The sequence below is a fragment of the Rhineura floridana genome, chromosome 16, assembly GCF_030035675.1.
Source record: "Rhineura floridana isolate rRhiFlo1 chromosome 16, rRhiFlo1.hap2, whole genome shotgun sequence".
NCBI lineage: Eukaryota > Metazoa > Chordata > Lepidosauria > Squamata > Rhineuridae > Rhineura > Rhineura floridana.
In genome coordinates this window covers 19,605,234-19,630,856 of record NC_084495.1, presented here as the reverse complement: position 1 = coordinate 19,630,856, position 25,623 = coordinate 19,605,234, and the positions used below count along the sequence as shown (strand labels likewise).

The 25,623-nt window shown below is 45.5% G+C and overlaps 1 protein-coding gene across 1 annotated transcript; it reads right to left on the bottom strand.

Moving 5' to 3' along the window:
• Positions 1-863: 863 nt before the first annotated feature.
• FAAH2 (fatty acid amide hydrolase 2) lies at positions 864-23,980 on the bottom strand. The gene is made up of 11 exons (XM_061598755.1): positions 23,677-23,980; positions 19,083-19,165; positions 17,152-17,288; positions 12,469-12,678; positions 11,053-11,172; positions 9,719-9,854; positions 9,001-9,118; positions 7,682-7,801; positions 3,761-3,872; positions 2,950-3,144; positions 864-2,022 (listed from the first exon to the last, which is right to left on the bottom strand). The coding sequence occupies exons 1-11, from the start codon at positions 23,917-23,919 to the stop codon at positions 1,847-1,849; spliced, it is 1,650 nt and encodes a 549-aa protein (XP_061454739.1). The 5' UTR covers positions 23,920-23,980; the 3' UTR covers positions 864-1,846.
• Positions 23,981-25,623: the final 1,643 nt, after the last annotated feature.

Sequence of the window (25,623 nt, the reverse complement as noted above, 5' to 3'; positions counted from 1 at the left end):
ACTGCTGCCAAGATGTACTGTATTTGGGGAAAGGGGGGGGGGATCTCAGAAGCCAGAGCAGTCGTGCATAAGACTGACCACTGATCAGGGGGTGAGATTTCCGTTCCCTGCAGATCCTAGTTCCTTCCCACAAGATGCAGTGCATAGAGCTGTAGACTATTATGAATCAGGAAGCCTCTCACCTTTTCTATGGACTGTGGCCTTAAAAAAACCCATTCTTGCTCTCAGCCTTCCCACTCGCTTGCAACAGTGATGCTGTAAAGATGACAGAGCGCACATGTGAAGTGTGAAATGCCAAATCCCTTTGCAGCCCTGTGAAAAGAGCTCACGCCACCGCTCCTATGGCTGCCACCACCTCCTAGATCAGAGGGCATCTTTACTCTCCTCCTATTAGTAATAAATTATGAATGGTCTGTTTGGAAAGAACATTAGTTTATTTTGTATGTAGTATTAAATTGTTTTGAATCACTTTTTTATAAGGAGGTGATGTACGTAATAATGCCTTGTTGATGTATTTGCAGGTCTGTTTGTAGTGAACCACTTTTAGGGTGGTAGTGGTATACAAATAAAATGAGTGAATGACCAAAGTAATACACAGCCATGGAGGTGCCTCATTTGTGTGAAGTTGCAAATTATTATTGTCACTAAAATAATTTATATACTGCCTTTCATTTCAAGAAGACATAAATGCTTCTCGAGCCCTTTTAGGTCTAGCTCTGGGAGAACAGCACAACCTAATTAGTTAATTACATACACCATCATCCTTATGGCCAAAGGACATTTCGGGTCCTTGCTTCACAACGACTAACATTAGATCTGGTTAGAAAAGAGGAAAAAACCAACAAAGGAACAGACCTGAGGTGTTGGATAATACATTATATTCTCTAAGTGCAACGACACGTTTCATTTTTATTTGGCCCACGACAACTGGTTGACAGCCCATTGTTTTTCAATGCACCAGATCAAGAGGCCTGTGTGGAATATAGTAATGATCAATCAACAGCGTCACAATAAAAAAAGGCTTCCACCAATAACAAAGCAGGACTTGGACCTCACAGCTACAAGACGCTGTCCCATAGGATCAGAAGAGGAGTGTGTGTATGTGCGTGTGTATGTGTGTACATGCACTTGATCCATCATGCCTCAAACGAAGTGGTCCCAGATGTATTAAAATGTGCCTTCCAAGAGATGTAATAGCTGCCCTATGCATCTCCCACCATAAGAGGAAATGCCAAGCCCAACTTAAGCAGGAGTCCATGAAAAGGCAAGGTTACAAGAGAGCTCCTTGTCCAGCACTGTTCTCAGTGTTCTATCCAAGATGGGGACCCCAGTCTCCCAAAGACTTTTTTTGTAGGGGAATTAATCTCCAGCACAGCTCTATGATGTCCTTGGTCTGGTCTGGTCTGGTCTCAAAAGCAGAAAAAAATAACGGAAGTAGGGGACTTGAAGCCCTGTTTTGCCAATCCCTCAGTCAAGACAAATGAACAGACTACCCTCTCCCACATCACAGAATGCGATTGTCCCCAGACACAGCCCCCCAACCCCAAAGCCCTGATTTCCCTGAGAAAGCAGAGAATGTCCTCCTGCCTAAGCTTCTCAAGTCACTTTGTAATGGGAAAGGGAGAAAATGAAAGATGCAGCTGGGCTTCCACCATGTCACCTTTGGCCTCATGGGAGAGGATACCTAAGGTGGATGAGTTGTGCCATCTAAGTTCCCTTCGGTTGCAAGCAGGGGTGTACGTGGCATCACAGCTCTCCCAGTTTCAGATGCAGTTGCCCGATGCTGGATTTCACAGACTGGATGGTCTTCATATTTCTGCTGTCAGCAGGGCCCAAGCAAGTCATGCTATGATGTACCAGGCAGAACCCAGCCTCCAAATGCCTTCTCCAAATATCGCGCCACGGCCAGAGTCAAGTGGTCATTGTAGGGTCTCGCCACCACCTGGACACCCAGTGGGAGGCCTTCCTTGTTCAAGCCCAGTGGGCACTGGGTCACCGGTAAGCCCAGTATGTTGAAAATGGCTGAATGAGGAGAGAGAGTGGAAAAATTAGAGACTTAAAGCACTTCTTTACAAAACAAAACAACCCAGTCATTTTTCATCCGCTGCCATCTAGAATCATTCCTTGAGAATTTGGAATGTATCCAGTTGGTTTTCTAAAGTGCAAGAATATCTGAATTGGCTATCAGACAACATGAGTCACAGAGGCCTCTAATAAACAAAGCACAGTTTGCTCCACATCCAGAGAGTCCCGGTCACAGTGATGACAGTGTAAAAGGTTCATCACCCTTGTTTAGAAGTAGTGGGATTCGGGGACAGGGTTGTATTGCATTTACAGGTGTACACCACACATTTGCCTGCATCATATATTATATGGCTGGTGCACATAAGCATATACACATGTGCAAACCCACGCTCCATTACATGTAAAGAAATCCAGATTCACCTACATATGAAATAGCTTTCAGACAAAACCACACTACCAGGAATATTTGTACACAAAATTGATGAATAAACTTCAATAAGACCCTCATACTGAGGATACCAATAGCACAGCTGAAATGGTCAACACCTCGGTGCCATTTTCGAGGCAATGCTAAGCCTATACCGATAGGCTGAGTTACAGGTGAGCAAAGCACATGCAACTGAGACAACTGAATATTGTTTCCTGGTTTATCCTAGCCTCTGCTTCCCTCCCTTTTCTCCGTTTCCTCTATGTTGAATTTTTCATTGTTAGCTCTTTGGGGCATTGACCTGTCCTCTTGTACTCATGCACAATAAAGGCACTACATTATTATTATTATTAAATTTATATCCCACCCTTCCAGGGTGGCAAATACAAACAGTTATGATGTCTAAAGACAATTCTGATATAGATGTAGAATGTGAAGGGTCTCTTAAGCAGGCATACATACCTAATACAAACATATGAAAGAGAGGAACGTCTTACCCGTGTAGGCAAAATTGAAAGGCATCCCCAGGGGAGTGTGGTGTTTGGGAGCAACTACAGGGTGGGAAGGGTATAGGAGGACACCATCATTTCCCAGTAAATCCTCTATCTCGGTCTTCAGACTCTGTGCCATGCTTGCTAGCTTAGCATTCCCCTTGGGTCTGTATTTCACAAACTTCTCAGTTAATCCTAGTGCTAAAAAAGGGGGAGAAATAGAGAGCAGAGACAGGGGCAGGTTAAAGTTGAAAAGCAGTTACTGCAACAGTCCATGGCATTTATAAAGTCATTTATTAGAGCAGGGGGTAGCTGGCACTGTGCCCCGCAGGTGCTGCTGGACTACAACTCCCATCATCCTTGATTGTTAGCCATGCTGGCTGGGGCTGATGGGACTTGGAATCCAACAGCATCTGGAAGGCACCACACTAGGAATTAGAGAGTCAAGGCATGACACACAATCATTTGAAAACAACTCTTAGCGATTCTGTCTTTCTTGCTGCTCTGGTCAAGTAGGTGCTGTCCCTCACTCTGAAGCAGGTATCTCCATGAACACAACTGGGCAGGATGACTAGACAGACTCCTGAATTCCTTATCAAGGAGAGCCTAGATTGTCAGCAGCAGCATCCTACTTCTAGAGAAATGGTGCCACCTTCTGGTCCTGAAACATTATTGCATGAAATTTTTTTTACTACAATCCTGTTTTAGTTACCAGGCAATCATCCACAGCCTGGCCAAAACTACCCCCTCCAACCCAAAAAAGAACTGCAACTATTTTTAAAAAAAAAAAATTCTGAGTTGAAAAACGAGACATTACCAATGGCTGGGAGAGTATGTGTAGACTTCCCAATCATCCATTTCACCAGCTCCCATGATGGCCACACTGGCTTTCCATGATCACCAAGCAGATCTGTGAATGTTTCAGTTTCCTGCAAATAAAGTGCATTGAAAAGCAAGGATGGAGAGAATTCTGGAACATTTCCTGCTTCTAGGTGGAATAACTAGTGTTTTTCTATGCAAGGGTTGCAGTCTGTACCAAAACTACTAGCTCACTGTTACTGGATATGACAAATCTTCAATAGTGGGAGGGGAAGAGCTGTGGAACCAGACATGGACAGGCTTTAGTGAGCATTTTTTCAAATGCTAGGGAACATTATAGAGTTTCATGGAAGCCTCAGGGAGAAGATCAGCATCCCTGAAAAGCAATTTGCCCATCATTACTGATCTTCCTCTGCAATGTACATTTCCAGGAAGAATCTTTGGTCACATCCACTGTATACATTTAAGGCACATGGCTTCCTCCCAAGAATCCTGGGAACTGTAGTTTATTCATAACAGAACTACAATTCCCAGCACCCTTAAACTACAGTTCTTAGGATTCTTGTGGGGGAAGCACATGCATTAAATGCATAAAAGTGGGGAATTGAAGAGAGATATGGAAAAAGCCAAAACTCAGCAGACACCAGCCAGTCCAGAGAAACAGCAGTCTGTTAAACCACTGTTTGGCAATACAGACAGAGCATGTTTCCAGTGCGGATTAATTGGACATCTTAAGTCTGCATGTCCCCAAATGTGAATTGATAAGGGAAAAACCACCTCAGTGAGGTGGGTCCAGGTTCAGAGTAACCCTGTGTCGAACAAACCTGAGGGGTTACAACATTATATGTTGAAGTGGAATAGACTGCCTGAGTTTGACACTCAGGAAAAAGTGACTGTGAAGGAATGCATTTATTTGGCAGTTTTGGACCTGGGGCAGAAATATCACTTATATGCACAGATCTGGTTAAACCTGAAAATATTTTACGGGGAGAGCTGGTTCAAATTCCATTGGCAAGAGTTGCAGTGAACTGGAGAGGTTTTGAAGGAGAATATGGGGTTAAGTAGAGTGAGTCTTTTATTCTGGGGAAGCATATTGTGTTTCATAATAAGCAATCATATATTGTCATTAGGTCCCAGAAAGCAAGAGGGGAGAAAGTTTCAATGTTGAATGAGGAAAATAATGCCTGTAAGAATGTGTCAGAAGCAAATCCAATGTTGACCCTTGTGCCTAGCAACCAGGGAGGGGTCCAGTCATGTGATACAAGTGCCCGCTACCTTCTGCCGTCGCAGCACAGGGAGACAGTGAATTTGAAAGCACTACTAGGTATGATGAGAGCTTGAAATCTTTGAGAGCTGTAGCACAACACGAAGAAAGTTCTTTTGGGCAATCCCAAAGGGAACAAGTCTTCTGGGAGAATGGCTTGCTATATAGAAGATGGCTACTAGTTATCAGAGGTGAACGTTGTGTGGCTGAAAAACAGTTCCAAAGACCTACAACCTACAGTTGTTGAGATTGGCTCATGACATACCTGTGGCTGGACGTTTGGGAACTGGGAAAATGTGCAGATGTTTAGTGCTTGATTTCTATTAGCCAAATATCTCCAGAGAGGTTACAGAATATTATAAATCCTGTGAGACATGTCAACGTGTGGGAAAGGGTGAATGAAGAATTAAAGCACCCTTACAACCAATGCCCTTAATTGGGAAAGCCTTTTATAGAGTGGCTATGGATATAGTAGGTCCTTTTACAAAACCCACTCAGAGTGGAAAACGTTTTGCAATCAGTGTGGTGGCTTTTGCAACTCGTTATTCTGATGCTGAAGCTCTCCGAAACACTGATGCATTGACAGTGGCAGAGGACCTATTAAAAATATTCTCATGTTTAGGATTTCCTCGTGAACTAATATCTGATAGGGGAACTGTATTCTTATCAGATATAATTAAATGTTTGTGGAGATGTTGTGGCATAAACTACCTCACATCAACAGTGTATCTTCCACAGACCAATGGCCTAGTGGAAAAATATAATGGAACTTTACAGAATATGATGAAATCATTTGTGGCAGACCTCCCATATGATTCGGACAAACAACTGCCTTGTATGTTGTTTGCTTATTGTGATGTGCTCCAAGATTCAACTGGTTTTTCCCCATTTGAACTGATGTTTGGCAGAAGGCCAAGAAACCCTTTATCCCTTATGAGGGAAGGTTGGGAAGGTGTGTCTGAAGAGAGAGTGTCTGTAGTACAATATGTTATGGACCTACGCCAAAAGTTAAAGGAAACAATGGAACTAGCTCAGGCAAACTTAACCACTGCGCAACGAAGACAGAATCAGTGGTACAATCAAAAAGCTAGAGCAAGACATTTTGGAACTGGGGACAAAGTTACGGTTTTCCAACCTAGGAAGCATAATAAATTGGAAGTTGGATGGGAGGAGCCATATACGGTCAAGGATAAATATGACCTTACCATGCAATGTTGCAAATGTGGAGGGGGGAAAACAGGAAGTGGTGCACATTAATGTGTTGAATCCATATTACAGTAGGGAGGCTCCTGTTTACCATCTCACAATATTACCCACAGAAGATTATAGAAAGGCACAAGATCTTTTGCAGCAAAGCAAAGAGAGTGGAGGCCTAGATCAAATTAAATGGGCCAAAAGATACACCTAAGGAAACCCAAGATGCTATCACAGAAATTCTGCAAACATTTACAATCCTTTTTAGTTCAAAGCCTGGTAGAACCAACCTTAAAAGTGCAGGAAACGCTTGAATTGGGTGTTATTAGGGAATTTAACAGCCCATGGACCTCACCAATAGTTTTAGTTAATAAACCTGATGGAACCATCAGATTCTGTGTGGACTATAGGAGGCTTAACAAAATCAGTCATGGATGCCTAGCCTATGCCACGAATGGATACCCTATTAGATTTATTGAGTGCAGCCACAGTAATATCCATCAGTGATTTATGTAAGGGATTCTGGCAAATGCACGTTGAGGAAAAAAGTACAGAGAAAAACCAGCCTTTATAACACCAGACGGGCTTTATGAGTTCAAAGTGCTCCCTTTTGGTTTATCAAATAGTCCTGCATCCTTTCAAAAACTGGTTAATGAAGTGCTCCGTGGCATGTCAGATTTCATCCTGGCTTACATAGATGACACAGCCATTTATAAATGCAACCTTGGAGGAGCATCTGGAAGATTTGAAAAGTGTGCTGCCATTAGGAAGACAGGATTAACAATAAAAGATGTAAGACTGTCAGGTGTGGGGAGGTATGAGTGAGAGTTCTAAGGGAGGTTTGAATAAAAGACAGTTGTTTTTGTCAGCTGGGAGGTTTTTGTGATTTGTGATTTGGAGTGGAAGGAGGGAGGTTGTATTGTGGGAGTGAGCTGGGTGGAAAAGGGTGGATTACATATTAGTTAGAGGGGGGTAGGACAGGCAGGGAGGACAGGGACTATACATCAATATACTATTTAACATCTTGTATTTTCATAAAGTTACTTGGTTCATTTAAATTCCTGCATGTTTGCCTTGTCACGTGTGCTAGCATATCAGGGTCCTGTTCAGTTCCTGTACCTACATCCTATTGTGCTAACAGTGCACACCAGTGGTCACCTTTTGGGTGGGACAAAAGGTGGAAAGGCTGAAGCTTGTGCAAAGAGCATATCCGACCCAGGGTGAGGCAAGCATCTCGCTGGGTGGGGATTTCCTGAACCAAGTGTGGGGTGTTAGGAGCGATCAACCCTGGTGAAGGGTGGGTTCACGACAACATGCATGAATTCTTTAACAGTCAATGTGAAATAGGTACTCTGAAGGTTGTAAGAGTGAAACACACTAGCCTCTCTCTCCTCAACATCACCACAGGAATAAAGACTTTCTGTTGCAGTGGGCTTACACCCCAGCCTGCATTTTGCATACCTGCCCATCGCTGTCCTTGTAAGACATCATAACAGACCAGATCTGGAAGGAATATTTCATTTTGTGAATGGTCACGTGCTGAACTTGAATCCCTAAGTCAGCCTCCAGGTGCTTTACCACCTTAAAACATAAGGGGGAGGGGGAAGAACAGCCATATAGTAAATAGTTATTAAAAGAGGGTGGGATGCTTGAGGGTCAAAGGCCATTCAAGGACCAGTAACAATTGGGGGGAAATACAAGATTTTTAACACACCACACAGACAGAGGACAGGAAAACAGTATTATCACCATTCCAATGGAGACAGAAGAAACTGGCAGCATCTCTCACATTCTAATCTCAAGCTGCAGAAACACTGAGGGGTCATTCACACATGCATGGACACAATTTGATATGGCTCATGGCTTGGGCATCCACAGCTGAACAACTTTCCAGCAGTATCACTGTGTTTCAGGTGCCATGATACAAAGACTTTGTCTGTGGACTTTGGAAAGTGACCTTCCCCCCCCCCAAATATCTGCATACATCAGTCAGTTGTAATCATGTGTGAACACTTTCTCTCTTACAGCGAAGGATGGAGAACAGTGCTCCATACCCTTCAATACTTCCACTGCAACAGTGACTGACGGAAGGTTGATCAATACCCTCCAGTTTCAAGACAGCCACAGCTGAAACAGAGTAAAATGCCCCCAATCTTAGATATCCCAGCTCCGCAAGTATCCCTTAAGGTTGCCATTTTGAGCTGGCAATCCTACACCAAGGTATGTACGCATGATTTTATTGCTTTTGGCCATTTTACGGTATCTTTGTATTCATAATCTTGCTGTAAGTCCCTTTGAGACTTGTTTTTTTGTAAAAAGAAATACATTTATTATTTACTTATTTATTTATTTCATTTATACTCGGCCTTTCTTTCATCATAGAACCCAAGGAGGCATATATGTGGTTCCCAAGCGGTCTCCCAGCCAGGCACTGACCAGACCCAGACTTGCTTAGCTTCAGCAAGATGGTGGCCTCATGTGTATTCAGACCATAGCCTGGGACTATAAAATCACCACTACCATCATCATCATCAGGGTAGACACAAAAGCAGTGTATCAGTGGCTCTCTAGGGGTTTTTCCCTATCTGGAGATACCAAGAACTGAACCTGTGCTTTGTATGATTCTGACAAAAATAGTGCCCAGATAGGTTGGGGTGCAAGAAGGAGCACACAGACAGAATTCCCTGTCTAAGCTGCTGTTTACCTAAACTCCTACCTAAACACCCTGTTATTGTGATGGCTCTCAAGTTTTTAAGCAATCTGATGCAGGTTCCTCTTACATTCCGATGAGCCTGGAGAATCTCTTTGTTCACCGGGGAAACAAAGATCGAGCCTCCATCATGCTCCATGAAGTAGAATTTTACATTCTCCAGGGATACCTTTTCATCCAGCTTCAACCTGAAGCGAAAGAAAGAAGACAGCCACAAGTCAACAGTGAGGAGCACTGTGGTTCCATTGTCCCTCAGAGGGGCAAACAAGTTCCAATCTGCACAGCAGGCTTTGACATGGACCAACTCCTTGATGAACACCTAGTTCTTATTACCAGATCTCGGTAGAATACTACTGCCACAGAGGGGCCCAAACCAGTGGGAATACTGTCCTCCCAGGGCCGGCCCAACCATTAGGCAGACTGAGTCAGCAGATGCTGGAGGGCAGGGAACAGCAGCAAAGTACTGGAGCTGGGTATGCCATACAGCTAGTGCAGCACCCCCTAAGCAAGCCTGCTGCCCGCGGGTACAGCAAAGGATGCTGCCCCATTGCCAGCGTTGAAATAAGATTCAGCTGCTAGTCCAGTTGGCTTCTGTACATGGTATGGTGGGGTGAGGAATTTCTGACCTTTGCCTTAGGCAGCCCTGCTCTTCCCCTTGCAGAGTTCTACAATCGGGTGACAAGAGAGAGCCAGCAATACTGATGGCAGACACCAAAAGCATTTGTGCTTCCTAGGATGAGGGTCGGGATTCATTTTTATGCACCACAAAGCAATGAGAAACCACCTACTTTGTGATGCTTGGTCCAGCCATGACCCTCAACAAAGGTTCCAGGTCCTCCGCATAACGGCACATTGGGCCGGTGCACAGGAACTTTGTCCGAATACCCACAGCATTAGGGAATTGGCCGTCATTGGGAACCACATCTAGATACACACAGAGGCATGGTGTTTGCATGACAAACCACATCCTTATGGTTTGGTGGTGGTAGTGATGGAGTAGGATTCATCATCATCATTAATCTAATTTCTTACACACCCTGCACCATAAGGCGTCCCAGGGTGCTTACAGCAATATAAAATTCAATACTAAAAAAAAACAGTTTAAAACAAATTACAGTCACAGGAATTGGGTGAGTCTTGAAATTATCTCTCGCTCAGATGTCAAAGGCCAGGATTGGTCTTCAGCTTACATGCACCTCTCTGGGGAGGGAATTCCACAACTTAGGAGCTGCCACAGAGAATGCCCTCTCCTGGGCCGCCATCCCCCACCCCAGTGTCTGAGGGCAGTGCAACTACCAAGGGGGCCCCCCTCTGCTGATTTTAACACCTGAGAGAGTCTGTAGGGAAGGAGGAAGTATTGCAAATATTTGGGGCCTAAGTTGTTTAGGGCTTTAAATATGAGCAAGGGCACCTTGAATTGGGCCCGGAAACAAACTAGCAACCCATTCATATTCATATACCATCACAGATAGACAGACAGTATTATATTCAAGGTTAGTTTAGGTCCAAACCACAATATGGCTTTCTGACAGAAAGAACTCTCTGCTCCTACTGCCAATTGTCCCTGAGAATAGAGAGCTGAAGGGAACCATACTTTGGCCTTTGGCACGATCAGGTCCTGGCTGCCAGAAGGACCATTATGGGCAGGGGAGATCAACCTGGCCCCACACATGGGCCAGAGAAGGAGCAGGGGTTCTAAAGCTTGTGCTCTCTTTCCTCCCCATTCGTTACTTTTGCAGCATGTTTATTAAGCTGTGAGCCCACAGGCAGGGATTGTCTTGTCTTTTCATAGCTGCACAATGCTTAGAACATTTCAGGCAGTTTCCAAATGACAAAAAAAAAATAATGACTTTCAACAGGAGACTGCTGCAACATTTGGACTGCTTCTGCTACAGAAATGCCAGTTCATGTGGCCAAGACAGCCACACTTTTCAGGAAAAGTCCACGACTCTCCTGCTGAACTGGATGCCCAGATTCTTAAAGCCAGGTGCCTTAAGGTCCAGATCAGTTTTCTATTCCACGCATCTAGAGGACCTACAACTGTTCTTTACCCCTTACTGGCTCTTTTCATTAACTTGGTGAGAATGAGAAACATATTCAACAAGAAATGGCCATATAGGACCTGGGGTGGGCTTGTGTCCAAAGATCCCATTGAAGAAAGCAGGCATACGGATGCTGCCCCCAATGTCTGCGCCCAGGCCAATCACGGAGCCAGCAGCTGCCAGGATGCAGCCTTCTCCTCCTAGAAGGGAAAAAAAAGTCAGACTGGCATTAGACCAGGGACAAATCTGAGCAACCTCATATTTGCCACTCACAGGATCTGCTCTGCGAGAGCCAAATACACCCAGAGAATCAGAGCTAGTGAAGCAACTTCCTCCAGCTCCGGGGACTGTGCCACCACTCAGTGCTTTTCATTTAATCTCAAACACTTGCAGACCCAACAGAACAGAAAGGCCGCTGAGGTTGTATTCATCTAAGGCCTACTCAGAATACAACCACAAAATTTAATGAACCTATGTTAGTCATGTCCGTTAACATCAATGGGTCTACTCAGGTAGGACTAACATTGAATACCACCCAGAGGTTTTATGCACACCTAACTTGCAAATTATGCCACGTTGCTTTCCACCTCATACTCCATACAACCCTTCCTCTACATTATATTTAAATGGTACGTTATATTTAAATGAAGAGTAAGCAATGTGTTCCCAAGGCCATATTCACACCATACATTTATTCCATTATTATTCCACTTTAAACAGTCATGGCTTCCCCCAAAGAAACCTGGGAACTGTAAGTATTATGTATGTATTTATTAAATTTGTATCCCGCCCTTCCTCCCAGTAGGAGCTCAAACTGTAGTTTGTGAAGGGTGCTGAGAGTTGTTAAAGTAAAGGTAAAGGTGTCCCCGCACTTATAGTGCGAGTTGTTTCCGACTCTTAGGGTGACGTCTTGCGACGTTTACTAGGCAGACCATATATATGGGGTGGGATTGCCAGTTCCTTCCCCAGCCTTTCTTTACCCCCCAGCATATGTTGGGTACTCATTTTACCGACCACGGATGGATGGAAGGCTGGGTGGACCTCGACCCCTTTTACCAGAGATTCGACTTCCTCCTTCCGTTGGAATCGAACTCCGGCCGTGAGCAGAGCTTTGGCTGCGTTACCACTGCTTACCACTCTGCGCCACGGAGGGTCTGAGAGTTGTTAAGAGATCCCTATTCCCCTAACAGCGTTATAGCTCCCAGAGTTCTCTGGGAAGAGGGATTGACTATTAAAACCATTCTGGGAACTGAACCTCTGTGATGGGAATAGGGAAGACATAAGTGTTTAAAGTGGAATAATACTGGATTAAATGTATGGTATGAATGTGGTCATAGTGAACTTCAGGTGCCCAATACATTCTTGCTCAGTTCTGGTCATGTGTCCAAACTCCCCTGTCCCACGGGCAGTTAATCACTTGCAGCAGACTCTATTAGCCAGGTTCAATTCATCTGATGAGTCACGCATGTGCTCCCCACAAGGGACAGCCCACTCACCCGAGCTGCCTCCTACTATGCGCTCTAAGTCATATGGGTTGTTGGTCCGGCCGTAGATCCGGTTGCTTGACTCAAACCACATGCACAGCTCGCTACAATTGGTCACCCCTAGTGGGATGGTGCCTGCTCGCTTTACCCATGAGACTACTGTGGCATCAGACGTGGAGATGATGTTGCGACGGCTAACCAATCCAGAGGCGTTGGGCAACCCTGACACAAAAGGAAAAAATGGGTCAGAGATATACTGGTCAAGCACACAGATAAAGGACAATGATGAGACCAAGAGCCAAGGGAGTAGCCGCCCCCCAAACGGCTACATGGTGACATTCTCAACTCCAGGACTATCTAAAAACTAGAGCAATACACTGGACAGCAGGCCACAGGCACATGGCATTTTTTCAATGACCCTTTGTCAGGCAGGAATGGTTCTGGTTTGTAGGTGTTTCCATTTTTAGGAAACCATTCCTAGCCTGTAGTGAAACAAGCTCATCTTCATCTTCCCAGCATTCCAGCGCGGGGAAGCAACACACCACACTTTCACTGCAAACTCAAACGGACAAAACAACAAGCTCAGAAACACACAAAAGTTTTAAAAACAAAACCTAAGAACTGATTCCTGTTAAATTGTTTTGTTTATGTTTGCTGCCCAGGGCTCCTTCAGGGGGAAAGGTGGTATATAAATTAATTAATCATAATCATAAGACAAAGAAGAATTTTGCTCACTCTGTGCTTTATAATTATCTCCTCCTTTCCAGCCAGTTCCAGTCCACACAGTCCTCAAACCAAGCAGTATCTCGCATGTTTTGAGTGTGTAGAAAGAAGTTTGGCTCAGCCAAGAAGGAACCAGTTTTCAACGTACAATCTGTTAATTTCCTGGCTGAGCTTCCTCTGACCTCCTCCTCCTCCTCTTCCCTGCTTACTCCCCTGGCTCAGCCTTGTAGTACAGAAACCGGCTGGGGATTGACAGGTGAAGAAGCATTTTGCTGAAGCAGTCTGCTATTCTTCCCACCCACCCTGAGCGGCAGCAAGGACTCAGGGATAGGAGAAATGCTAAGTTGCAATCAGATCTGGAGCCCTCAACATGGCAGGATTTTAACACAGCTTGCACAATTACACAAAGCAAAGTCCTCAAAGTTAGTAGTGGAACCACCTGCTTGTCTCCCAAGTCCTGGGTGAGTCATGCACTCTTAGAAGAATGCCCCTAGCATTCGCCCGCAGTCACATTCAAGCAACATTGTTACATATGGTCGGCAATCATTGTTTTCAAGATCTCCTCAACTGGGAACGAGATAAGCTGCTTTTAAAAGAATGCAGGAACTGCAGTTTAAGAAAGTCAGGAACAAACTGACTTGGTACCGGTCAGTGGCAGGCAGAACCTGTGGCCCTGCAGATGTTGTTGGCCTCGCAACTCTCATCAGCTCCAGCCAGTACAGTAGAGATGATGGGACTTGGGAGAGAGAGAAAGACTGAAAAAGGAATTTGGGAATGTATCCAGAAAGCCATTTGTTAGGACTGGGATGATTTGTATACAGACTGTGTGCTCTGGGATAGGACTGTGCATGCCCCACCCACCCCAATCCAGGCCTCAGTCTGGGAACTGAGACTGGTCCTGACCCAATCCAATCCAGGGTCAACCCAACCTGGATGAGGGCCCAAACTGATTTAGGGGCCAGCCATAATGTTCAATTAGGGTTCTAAAACCCTAGTTAAACATATGGTTGGAAGGGGAAATGTTGCCCCTTCTTCCACTGTCCCCCCACCACAGCAAAGTTTAACCCTGCTGGGTGTTGCTTGCCAGTGGGAAGCAGCCCCCCACAGCCAGCAGGACTGCACTCACCAATTCGGCCCAGGCCAATGTAGGCCTGTCTCAACCCGATTTGGTCAAAGCCCAGATCCGCCCCAAACCACCTGATTCTACTAGAGGAATATGTTTTATTGATGGTTTTGGTGATAATTTCACTTTTGTGTTCTGTGCTGTCTGTTTTGAGTCTATCATTGTCAGGGGGGGGGGAATAACAAAACCACCTTTAAAATGCTAAAATTGCTAGTTTAAAACACCCTGGGCCACGCAAGCAAAAACTCTGAAATGAGCCAAAGGCAGAACGATCCGAGGAATTAACTGTCAACAAATAACCCGGAAGCAAGATGGCAAACAGCCTATTGGGAACTAGAGAATTGTGAAAGGGGATGGGAAACAAATGAATGTGCACGAGGAGGGCCACACCTTAGTAGCAGAGCACATGAACTGAACACAGAAGGTCCCAGATTCAATCCCTGGCATCGCCAAGCAGGGCTGGGAAAGACTTTCCCACCTAAAACCCTGGAGAACTGCTGCCTGTCAGTGCAGACAATACTGAGCTACTTGGATCATTGGTCTGGCTCAGGACAAGGGAGCATCCTCTTTTAAGGAGGGAGAAGAGCATTGAAGGAGGGAGCAGCAGCACCACAGAGAACTAAAGGGGATAGGAAGGAAAACGAGCTCTGTCTGCCAGGCCCATCTTTCCAGCCACGGCTAATGAAGAGGGCTAAGCTGCCTGCAAGATGGGTAGAGGTGGCAATGAAGAATACATTTCATGGCCTCCATGGCAACTAGGGGCTGTCCCCAACACATGTGCACTCATGACTTGGTATTCTTGGCTAGCCCAGGGTTCTGGTTGTGAGGGATTTTCCTACTTGCCTATCACGGTCAGAGCATTTCCTGCTGGAGTTTGGGGTGGCCGTGACTGATCCTCTTGGACTGATCCTCTTGGCGTGTGGCCTGGACAACCCACTTTTGAGGTCCACCTTTAGCTTAAAAATCCATGTGGCGATAGCCAGTGTGAGTCGTGCTCACAGTAGACCACTGAAATCAATAGACTTGAGTCCATTAATTTCCACGGGTCTACTCCGAATATGACTTAGCTGGATATTGCCCAGTATTTCTGGTCTGGCTGTTGAAACCCAAGGTTATTGGCTTTACATTACACTTACTAAAATGCAAAGAACCCCACATGCTTTCAGTGGAATGAGAGAAGGGGATTCAGGGAAGGGGAAGTGGGAAACTGCCTACTCCCAGTTGATGGGCATTGAGAAAAATGAATTATGAAGAACACAACTAAGGGACAAGCCTATCAGTTAATGCCAGTTACACCATGCATATATACTTGTTATGATAGTTTGTTCTCTTGGGGCTGCAACCCTGCTCACTTTGCTCACCCACCACACCTACCCACCCATCCGCCCTCACCAAAAAACACCCCCTCCCTTTACACCTGCCTGCCTCCGTTCCCCTCCTCCACTGGTCCAGCAACTCTCAAAAGTCTGTTGTTGTGCTGTAGTTTGCAGTGCCACCTATTGGCAGTGAAGTGAACAGCTGTGTTATGACAGCCTTACCTTTTTATTATATACTAAGATGTATTCTATTGTTAACCACCTTGGGTATTCTGCATGTAAAGGTGAGTAAAAATTTTAAGCAAACAAATCAAATGATCATTCCAATCTAGACAAGCATATTGGGAACAATACCAAAGGAGCATATGTAACAATACATCTTTGGAACATTCTGTATTGGCCTGACATCAGATGGAGAAGACAGTTCCTGAACAATACTTATAGTGGAACAAATTGGCAGGTGTTTGGAAACTAAGAAGCTAGATACAGTATATGAGACAACCCTGCTCCTTGTTTGTCACCGTTACCAGGTACAGAAATCAATTATAAAAGGAACACAGTAGACATATTTAGAACAGTAGGGAGGGAACCACTGGGCCACAGGTCAAATCAGGCCCTCTGGGATCCTAATTTGGCCTTTGAGGAGAAATCTCATCCATCTGCCCTGCATCTGATGTCATATGTGACATGATGTGGGGGGTGGCAAGTAAAGTGTGTTCCTGGTTGTCCTTAAAGTGTGCTCCTGATTGTTCCTTGGCAAGCAAGCCCTACTGGGATCAGCTGCACCAACTGGGAACTCCATAATGCACTTAGTCCCTGCCCAACTGGGGCTTGCTGTCAGCATTCATCGGTTGACTGGCACTCAGAGCAAGCCCCAAGCCATGATTTGAAACACCATACTGCCGCCAATCTCTGCCCAAAGGAATTTTGATTTCAAACTACACTAAGCAGAACCCTTCACCTGACATTAGGCGATTAACAGGTGGGCAGCTCCACACATCTGTCAAAGTGGTCTGCAGGGGTTGGGGGACATCGGGATCCAGCTGGCCAGTCAGATCCAGTTCCCTACCACTTATTTAGAATTGTCTATCCCTGGTGGCTGATGGCATCTGGATTCCCGAAGGCCCTTAGGTACTCTCCATTTGACATGCCTGACTTCCTACTCACTCCATGGAGTGCAGAGATGACTGCAATGGAAGCACAGTCACGCCTGACACTCTCTGCCACCAGGAAGATTTTTCTGCACCTCTGTACTTTACCAAGGAACTGTGGGCTATGAAGCAGGAAGGCAGACAGCATGGGTGCAAATGGTGAGAAAACACACTGTGAAAATACCTATGGTTTTATCCTGCTTGCTGTTTTAAGGCAGATGTGGGGAACCTTTGACAACTGTACATTGCCCTGGAAATATTCATACTGAAAGGCTATACATGACATACAGTAAATCTATAAAATAGGTAAACAAATCAAATAAGGGAAGACTATGAACTGAGGTCAACAGACGGGTGAAGGAGGCTATACAAAACCACATACCATGCAGTGCAAAGGATTCTTTGATGGTAATAGGAACCCCCAGGAAGGGGAACTTTTCCTGCAGTGACTCTTCATCATCATGCCCCTCAGAAAGCAGCTTGTCGACCTGATGTGCCTCCTGAAAGGCCGCCTCGAACCTGGGAGGGACAGTTGGGTAAAGAACAGGAAGAAAGAGAGAAAATCCATCAATCTCTACCTGTAGCCTCACTGACCTTCCAGCAATGGTCACTGCATCCCATTCCCACTGTTTCTCCCAAATTTCTATTTTGGGGCCACAGTCAGTGGTGAAGTCGAGGAGAAGCTTCAGAGAAGCAGCCTAGAGGAAGCAAGAGCAAATGTTTTGCTTCGTGATCACTGCAACCCAGCAACGCCTTGCTTAGTGGCAAAGAGGCTAATTCTTCTGCAGAGGTCCTGGTCTCAGAGAGATAGACAAAACAGTGATCTGCCCCCAGCTGTTCCCTTAGGTCTGCAACTCTGGGCTAGTTCTTAGCTGGAAGAAAAGACTAGCTGTCCCATGGTTTCAAAAATCCTCAACAAAAGAACATTATGGCCACATCTGCACCATACATTTAAAGCACTATCGCAAACAGTTAAATGCTTCCTTCAAAGAATCCTGAGAAGGGTAGTTTGGGAAGGGTGCTGAGAATTAGGAGACTACTTAGAAATTTAGGAGACTATTCCTCTCACAGAGCTACAATGTCCAGAGCTCCCTGGGAAGAGGGACAGATTGTAAAAACACTGGGAACTGTCACTCTACAAGGAGAATAGGGGTCTAACAACTCTCAGTACCATTAAACCACAGTACCCAGCATTCTCTGGGGCATCCAAGAATATTTAAAGTGGCATGATAGTGCTTTAAATATACAGCACAGATGTAGGAAGTAGCAAACATGCAACTTATCTTGGCTTTTAACAGAAACAAGCAGGCAAAGTAGAATGCACCTGTTAAAAAGTTAACACAGGTGCTGGCCACGTGCTCACATCCAAACAAACCAGGTGCCCAAGGAAGACTTTGGAGGAAGAGGCACAGAAGCCTGCCGAGCAAGCTGGGGACCAGGAAGAACCTACTATAGTTCCCCACACACACTTCAAGAGGGACGGCAGCTGGAGAAGATCTGGTGGGAGGCCCAGAGCCAGCATAGGAGCACCTATTTGGCCACCAGGGTGCTTTCTCACCAGGGGTCTCCTTGGAAAGAAGAAGACTGTGCTGTGAACTATGACCCAGCTGATGTCCTGGAAAGGGGAGGCATTGGCAGGGAAGATATAAGGCTCTCTTGGGCTCCTGCCAGGATAACAGCTCCCTACCCAGTGCCAGATGCTGGTCTCACACACTAGTAGATGGCATGCTGGAGAATGCTTAGCCAAACCAGCTTTTCAATCATTGGTCACTAATCTGTAAATCGGGCTTCTGAAAACAGGGTAGGCTAGCTGGGGTGGAGGAAAACAAATGGAGCCCTGATATTCAGATTGCAAGCCTCTAAAGATAAACAATGGGGAATGGCTTTCTCCACCATGCCTCCCCTCCATGCAAGTTTTCCAGGGGCATCTGATCCGATTCACTGTTGGAGACAGAACGCTAAGTGAGATGAAACTTCCCCCTGCCTGCTCCCCCAACTCCAGTAGGCCAGCTCTCGGGTTCTTAGTCTGAATACAGGCTGCACAAGGTCAGAGAAAATCTGAGTGCTTTAAGAATAAGCAGAGCTCCCTTTGTTTGGATTTAGACAAGCTACAAACTAGTTACTTTTGCTATGAGGGTGTGGCAAATCCTAACCGCATGAGTGCTTGGAAGAATCCGTCAGGCACAGGACTGACTCAAAGTAGGTCAACATCTGAGACGTAGAGAACCTCTAGCAGAGCACCGCACCTGTCCACCTTTTTCTTCCACGGGTAGAAGCCTGTAGGATAAAAAGGCTGGGCTTTATCAGGCTCACCTGTCTTTGACAAGGGCATTGATCAGTGGATTGACTTGCTTGATCCTCCCAATGTATGCTTCAAGGACATCAATGCATTTCACCTGCAAGAGATAAAAGGTTTTGTGAAATGATTTCTTGCATAAACTGGGTGGCTTTCAGAGGCATCCTTGCTCAATATTTTAAAATGTCTTGTTTCACAAGAATTGGCAGCATGGCTAGAGCTTGGATAAGGGAAATCAAGATATGAATCTCATAAGAACCATGATGGAGAAAATCAAAGGGCCATCTAATCCCATTCCTCACAGTGAGGACAGAAAGCCAGCAACACTATCCTTGTTGTTTGTCAGTATGCCACTGAATATCATTTACTGTTTGAGAAAAGGTTCTCCATGCAGCCATAGAAGGTAACCTTGGGCCAATCACTGTATTCTAGCCTAACGTACCTCACAAGATTGGAGAGGCCCATGTACACCAGCCCTGAGCTCCTTGGGGCAGAATACACATGCGATACAAACGGTAATAAATAAGATAAAGCAAATTATCATCAATTGGGTGTGTGCTGCAGTGTGGGAGAGGCCTCTGATCAGCAAGAATGATTTCAGAGAACGGCAGAATTTGGCTGCCATCCAGAGGCTTATGTTGATCATTATGAATCACTTCTCTTCCTACTTGGAAACTCATCTACAGTGAAGAGATATGTCTACATCAGCGGTTCCCAAACATTTTTCTCCCATGGACCACTTGGAAATTGCTGAAGGCCTCGGCAGGTCACTTCACAATTTTTCTGCCTTTTGGAGCAATTGTAATGCTCTGGCTTAGATGCTGTCTGATTTTTCATTGTATTTTTATTGCTTCTTTTATTTCTTATGTATTTTTCAGAGCTTGGAAAAGTTACTTTTTTGAACTACAGCTCCCATCAGCCTAATCCAGTGGCCATGATGCCTAGGGCTGATGGGAGTTGTAGTTCAAAAAAGTAACTTTTCCAAGCTCTGATTTTATTGTATTTTTCCATAGAATTCAAACTGTAATACAATATAAGAAATAAAACAGAAGAAATTAAAATACAATTAAAACTCAGTTCTGACTATTTAATGTGATGAACGTGCCATCTTCCAGATATGCCACAGACCACCTGCTTGCAGCTCACGGCCCACAGTTTGGGAACCCCTGGTGTGACACAAGCATGTGAAAGATCACATGAGAAGGCTTGAAATGAGTGCACACGTCTGTATAGCTATAAAGGGCAAGTAACAGCTAATGTCATTTGCCTATGTCTCTACTCTGTACCAGGCTAATCATACCAGTTCTGGATAAGTTACAATTTGAACAGTGTTTGAAGATTTCTTTAAAAAAAAAAAAATTACCAAATGAGAGTGTACATGAGATGCAGGATTCCTCCTAAGTCACCCATCAAGATTCCAAGCCTATTTGCAACACACACCACAAAAGCTACTGAGAAAAAACCACACACCCACATTCCTTTAAGGAAAGGCAAGAGAAGAGACTTTTGGTATCCTTTCACCACCCTGACAAAAAGCAACTCAAGAAGGACATGCATTCCCAGAGCATAGCACTTTCCACTGAAACAAGTGCCAGTGAAACAAAATAGGATCAATTTATGCAACAGGTGTATTTTAAATTGGAGGAGGCGACAATAAAAGTAGAGCAACAGCATCAACAGAGGTAAGATTTATTACCTCCGTAAATTTAGGCCTGCAAATAGAAACCTGTTGAATGTAAAACTGCCTCCAGTTGACCAGGCAAGGAAGAAAGGCTGATTTATTGTTCCTCCACCCAACCTGCAAACATGCCACAAACTGATAACATAGGCAGATAAAGGAACGTGATCAACATCACTGTGGACCAGTAACTCTCTGCCCCTACTAACTATTTGCATTACTTTGGCGAGGCTCATTTAACATCGACATGAAATCGAGCCTTCGGTGTCATCTGCTCAGTTCTCTGGAATACTCTGCCAACAGAGTTTCAGCAGGCGCCTTCAGTTTTTAAATGTCTGCTGAAAATCTTTCTGTTCTGCCAGGCTTTTGCAGGCAATTAGAAAATGTCTTTTTACAACAGTTGACTTTTGTTTTTACTGTATTTGTAATGGTTTTTACTATAGAGTTTATAAACAATTGTTGTAATCTGCTTTGATGCTTTTTAAAAATGAAATAGCGGTATACAAATACATTTATTAATAAAATAAATAAATAAAAACACAACTGGGGTGTTTCTACAAGATTTCTATTAGTTTTCTCCAGGCGATTTTGGTTGTTTCAGGATTACTAGGTTAATTCTAGGGATGCACAGGTGCAGCTTGGTTTCTGTCACATATTGACAACGCCAGTGAGAATTATTTGAGTTGAAAACAGTCCCAATTTCTGTCAACATGAACACCAGCAGGGCTCTTTGCAGATTTATTTATGTATTGAGGGGAGGGAGAGACCACATTTTAAACCACGGAAAAGCGGGCAGAAGAGAAACAACAGGAGAAGGGCTGCCTCTGCACTGGGTAGGATTTCTTTTACACACTTTTATGTAGCGGGTGAGCTGAAGACAGACAAGGAGACCTTTTTCAAATGAGTACAATGTTCAGCTCACAGACTTTCCCCCTGCAGAGATAATGGGCTGCTTCAGATGTCACACCAAACCTTCTTGCAGAATTAGAAAAGTATCAGGTATCATATTTTTAGGAACTAGATTTTTCCCCGCAGCTCTTGATTTTCTTCTGTATGAAAGTTAAATGTTTTGACTCAGTAGACCACTACCTCGGGTGACTAATGGAGCAATCCAAACTCTCAATCCATTGTGCTGGAGTGGGGTTGGAGGGAGGAGAGATGTCACTTCTCTGGCCTCCACAGCCAGGGGAGCTCCACTGTCAGTGGGGAAGCCCTATCAGTGAGGGGCACTGCAATGCACCCATCCAAGCACCAGATGGAACCTATGACCAGTAACATCCACACCAGGAGCAATCCTGAAACAGGTTGGGGGGGGGAGGGGGAACTGGGGTTGCACAGGATCCACTGGATCCTCTGCCAGCCCTCTTGCTGACACGTGATGCAGGCCTCTTCACTGTGCTAGTGTAGCAAGGGGATATTGTTTTGCTCCTTTTACCTTCTGCTCTGGGTGGAGTGAGCAGTGTGGGCTGTAGAAACAGTAGTGTCTACATCATTCCTCCAAGCCACACACCCGCAAATACTTGCACTTTGCTCTGTATATGCTGCCTGAGATTACCTGCCTTTACCATGCCGGCTGTAAAAGTGGCACCAATTAATATTAAAAGTGGCCTCTTTCCTTTAACCGAATGCAAGGTCACCCCACATTCTTGTTGTAAGTTTGCTTTTTGTTTGCAAGGGGGTGGGCTTCTAATGGTGCTGCCAGGACTTTGTTCTGTGTGAGAAGGTTCTGGGATTCAAGGCAAGGGAATTTGTTGCTTTGTCCTAGAAGGTCTACATGTGGAAGCCTCCACCCCACCCCACCCCACCCCACCCCACCCCACCCTTACCTAGGCAGAGAACATCTCTCACCAGGCATGTTTTGAAATCACCTGGAAGAACTGAGAGGTGGAATGACCAGGTGTAAATTCCTTAAGTAACACACACACTGCAGGACACCAAGCCTTAAAGAAGAAGAGGGTGCCAAGGCGAGGGGGGGGGGAGCAGACCTTCCCCTGCCAGCTTGGAACTGTGTTAACTGAATGTCCCTGGACGAGGACATCCACCTATGAGTCCAGACTGGTTTTGTGGCAGGATCTCCTAAGCAGACTGACACATGCTAGGTATCCAGTCCAGAAATTATGGAAGCCTAGGTCCCCTGTTCCTTAAACCCTGATTAGGAGTGCGGGAAGGGAGAGAGATTGTATATAATTAGCGCAGAGACCATAAACAGGCACTCAATCAGAAAACATACTAAGTCCCCCTCTAGATTAATAGCCAGGCTATTAATTAATTGACAACGGCTATGCATAATGACACTTTCAAAGCACCCTGCCCAAGAATCGTGGGAACTGTAGTTTGTTAAGGGTGATGAGAACTGTACCTCTGTGAGGGATAACCTATAGCTTCCAGGATTGTTTTTGGGTGGGGAGGGTTGTGGTTTAAATGTATGGCATGTACACAGCCTAAAGCTTAATCAGTTGGAGGAGGAGGAGGCCAGGATTATTGTTCAGCACAAAGAGATGTATTTGCTAATGAACAAATCAATTTTGTAATAAGTACTTTGGTTATCAGGCAGGCTGTAAATAGTCCTGAATGAATGACCAAAGATCTCGAGGCGGTTCACAACGTATTTGAAGCCAAGCAGCCACGCAAGGCACTCTGCACATGCTCGGAGAAGGCGCTTCCCCCCCCCTTCGTTCACATTCAGGCACACACCCCTCGGCTCCACACATTCAAAAGAGGCTCAGAAGGTGAGGCTGTGCCTCAAAACGAACCTCTTGACATGAAGGGGCACGGCCATCGCTCCCCCACCCCCCTCTTCACCGTCCCTGTCAAAAACAGAAACACTACAACTCCCAAGAGACCTTGCGGGCCCTTCTCCTGTCGCCTTCAAAGCCTCTTATTCGAGTGATGGGTTTAGCAACCTGCTTCCTGCCCCACCCCCGCCTCCTTACCTCCCTGCGGCGGATGCGCCGCGCCAGCTCCACCGCGGAGAGGAGCAGCAGCGGTTGGTCAGGCGGCGGGACGGCGCGGGCTCTGCGGGGGGCAGCAGCGGGAGCCGCCGTTGCCGTTGCCGCCGCCCCCCCTGGGAAGGCGAAGGATGAGGCGCGTGCCCCGAGGCTGAGCAGCGCGAGGACGGCGCGCGACAGAAAGCGCAGCACCAGCACAACGCAGCGCTCAGCGCGCGACAGCGCCATGGCCCCAGAAACCAGCCCAACTACCAAGTTGAGAGAAGGCGCTGGGAGGGAGGGGTGTGTGGCCACGCCCATTGGCCTGTGGTTGGGGCCCTGTGCCAAGCCCCGCCCTCCTCCCCCTGAGATTTACATTGGTTGGTGGAAGAAGAAAGTTTCTCATGAGGCAGGGGTTCCCAAGCTTCTCCCCACGGACTACATGAACATTGCTTTGGGCCTTGGCTGACCTCCGCATATTGTAGCCATTGTAACGCGCGGTGCTAGCGTAGCATTCTTTCTCCCAACAGTATGGATTTTCACCATGGTCCCTTACGCAAAGCCTTGTACTTTTGTCCCGGTCCAGGGGAAAGGGACTGGGAAGTGGAGGAAAAAAGTGTGAAATTCAAGAGAGTAGAAGGCCGTGCAGCCACCGCTTAGGCTTCTTTCCTTGTTTCCTTTTTTATAGAGTTTTTTTTATTTCAATAACTGGCTTGTATGTCATTGGGAAGCAGCCAAGAAAACCGGCAGAAGTAAGCCGGTTGCAGTGGACGCTGTAGGATTTTTAATTATCTGTTGATTGCTTCTTTCTTAAATTATATTGTTGTGAGTATGGGGGTTGGAATGGATAATTCCTATGAGCCCTTCCAGCCTCTGATTTGGAATCCTGTGGTTTGGGGAGAGAAACTCGCTGGGCTGGCCAGATGAGTTTCTTTTGTCACGCTAATAGAGTGGCAGGTTTGTTAATGGGTCTGTCAGGTTCCCAGCAACTGGTGAATGGGCCACGAAGACCCTTTTGTCATTGAAACTCTTCAGGAGAGCCCCCCCCCTCTCCTGCGGCCTAGGAAAGGCTTGTGTTTTGAGTTGTGGACTGGCTGGGGACTGGAAGCAGGCAGAGAGACTGGCTCTCTGCACCATGGCTTTAGGATGCCTTCTGTAACACTGATGGAAACTTGGATATTGGACGGCTGATGCCTTGAACCCCTCCATCCTAAGCTCAGGTTGGAATGTGTGTAAATAAACAAACCATATTTCATCAAGACACCACAGTCTCTGCTGACCTTCTTCCCAAGGAAACCAAACCCAGGGCGAGCGCAGGGACCCCAGGAAATCTCACCGCTCGGAGATTGGGGAGGCGCGCAACACTATTTTATTGTATTGCAGTTTGCATGCGGTAGAATTCAAATTGTAAGGCAATAAAAACAAATAAGACATAAAAGAAACAATCAAAATGCAATGAAGAAATCAATAGGTATATTTCATGCGGACCCCTTTTGGGAAACCTGACTTAAGGGTGGAGAGTGTGATGGTGGAAATGTCAAAAAGGAAACCTCCAGGCAGGGCTTCCCAAACTGCTGTCTGTGGGGCACCAGTGGTTTGCAAGCTTCATTCCCGTGGTGTGCGGCACATCTGCATTAAATACTCATCTTGGTTTCTTTACTGTATTTTGTTCTTTTCAATCTTACTTTTATTGTATTACAATCTGAATTCTATGGCAAGCAAATTGTAATACAATAAAATATGTACAGCATCTATCACTGCACATTACAATTACTATAACAGGTAGAAAAATAATTAAGTGGTCTGCTGAGGCCATCAGCAATTTTCAAATGGTCCAGGGTGGGGGAGTTTGGGAATCACTGTACTAAAGGATACTTTTTAAATAAAGAGAATATAAGAAGCTGTGTAATACTGAGCCAGATATTCCATCTAGCATAGTACTATCTACACTGA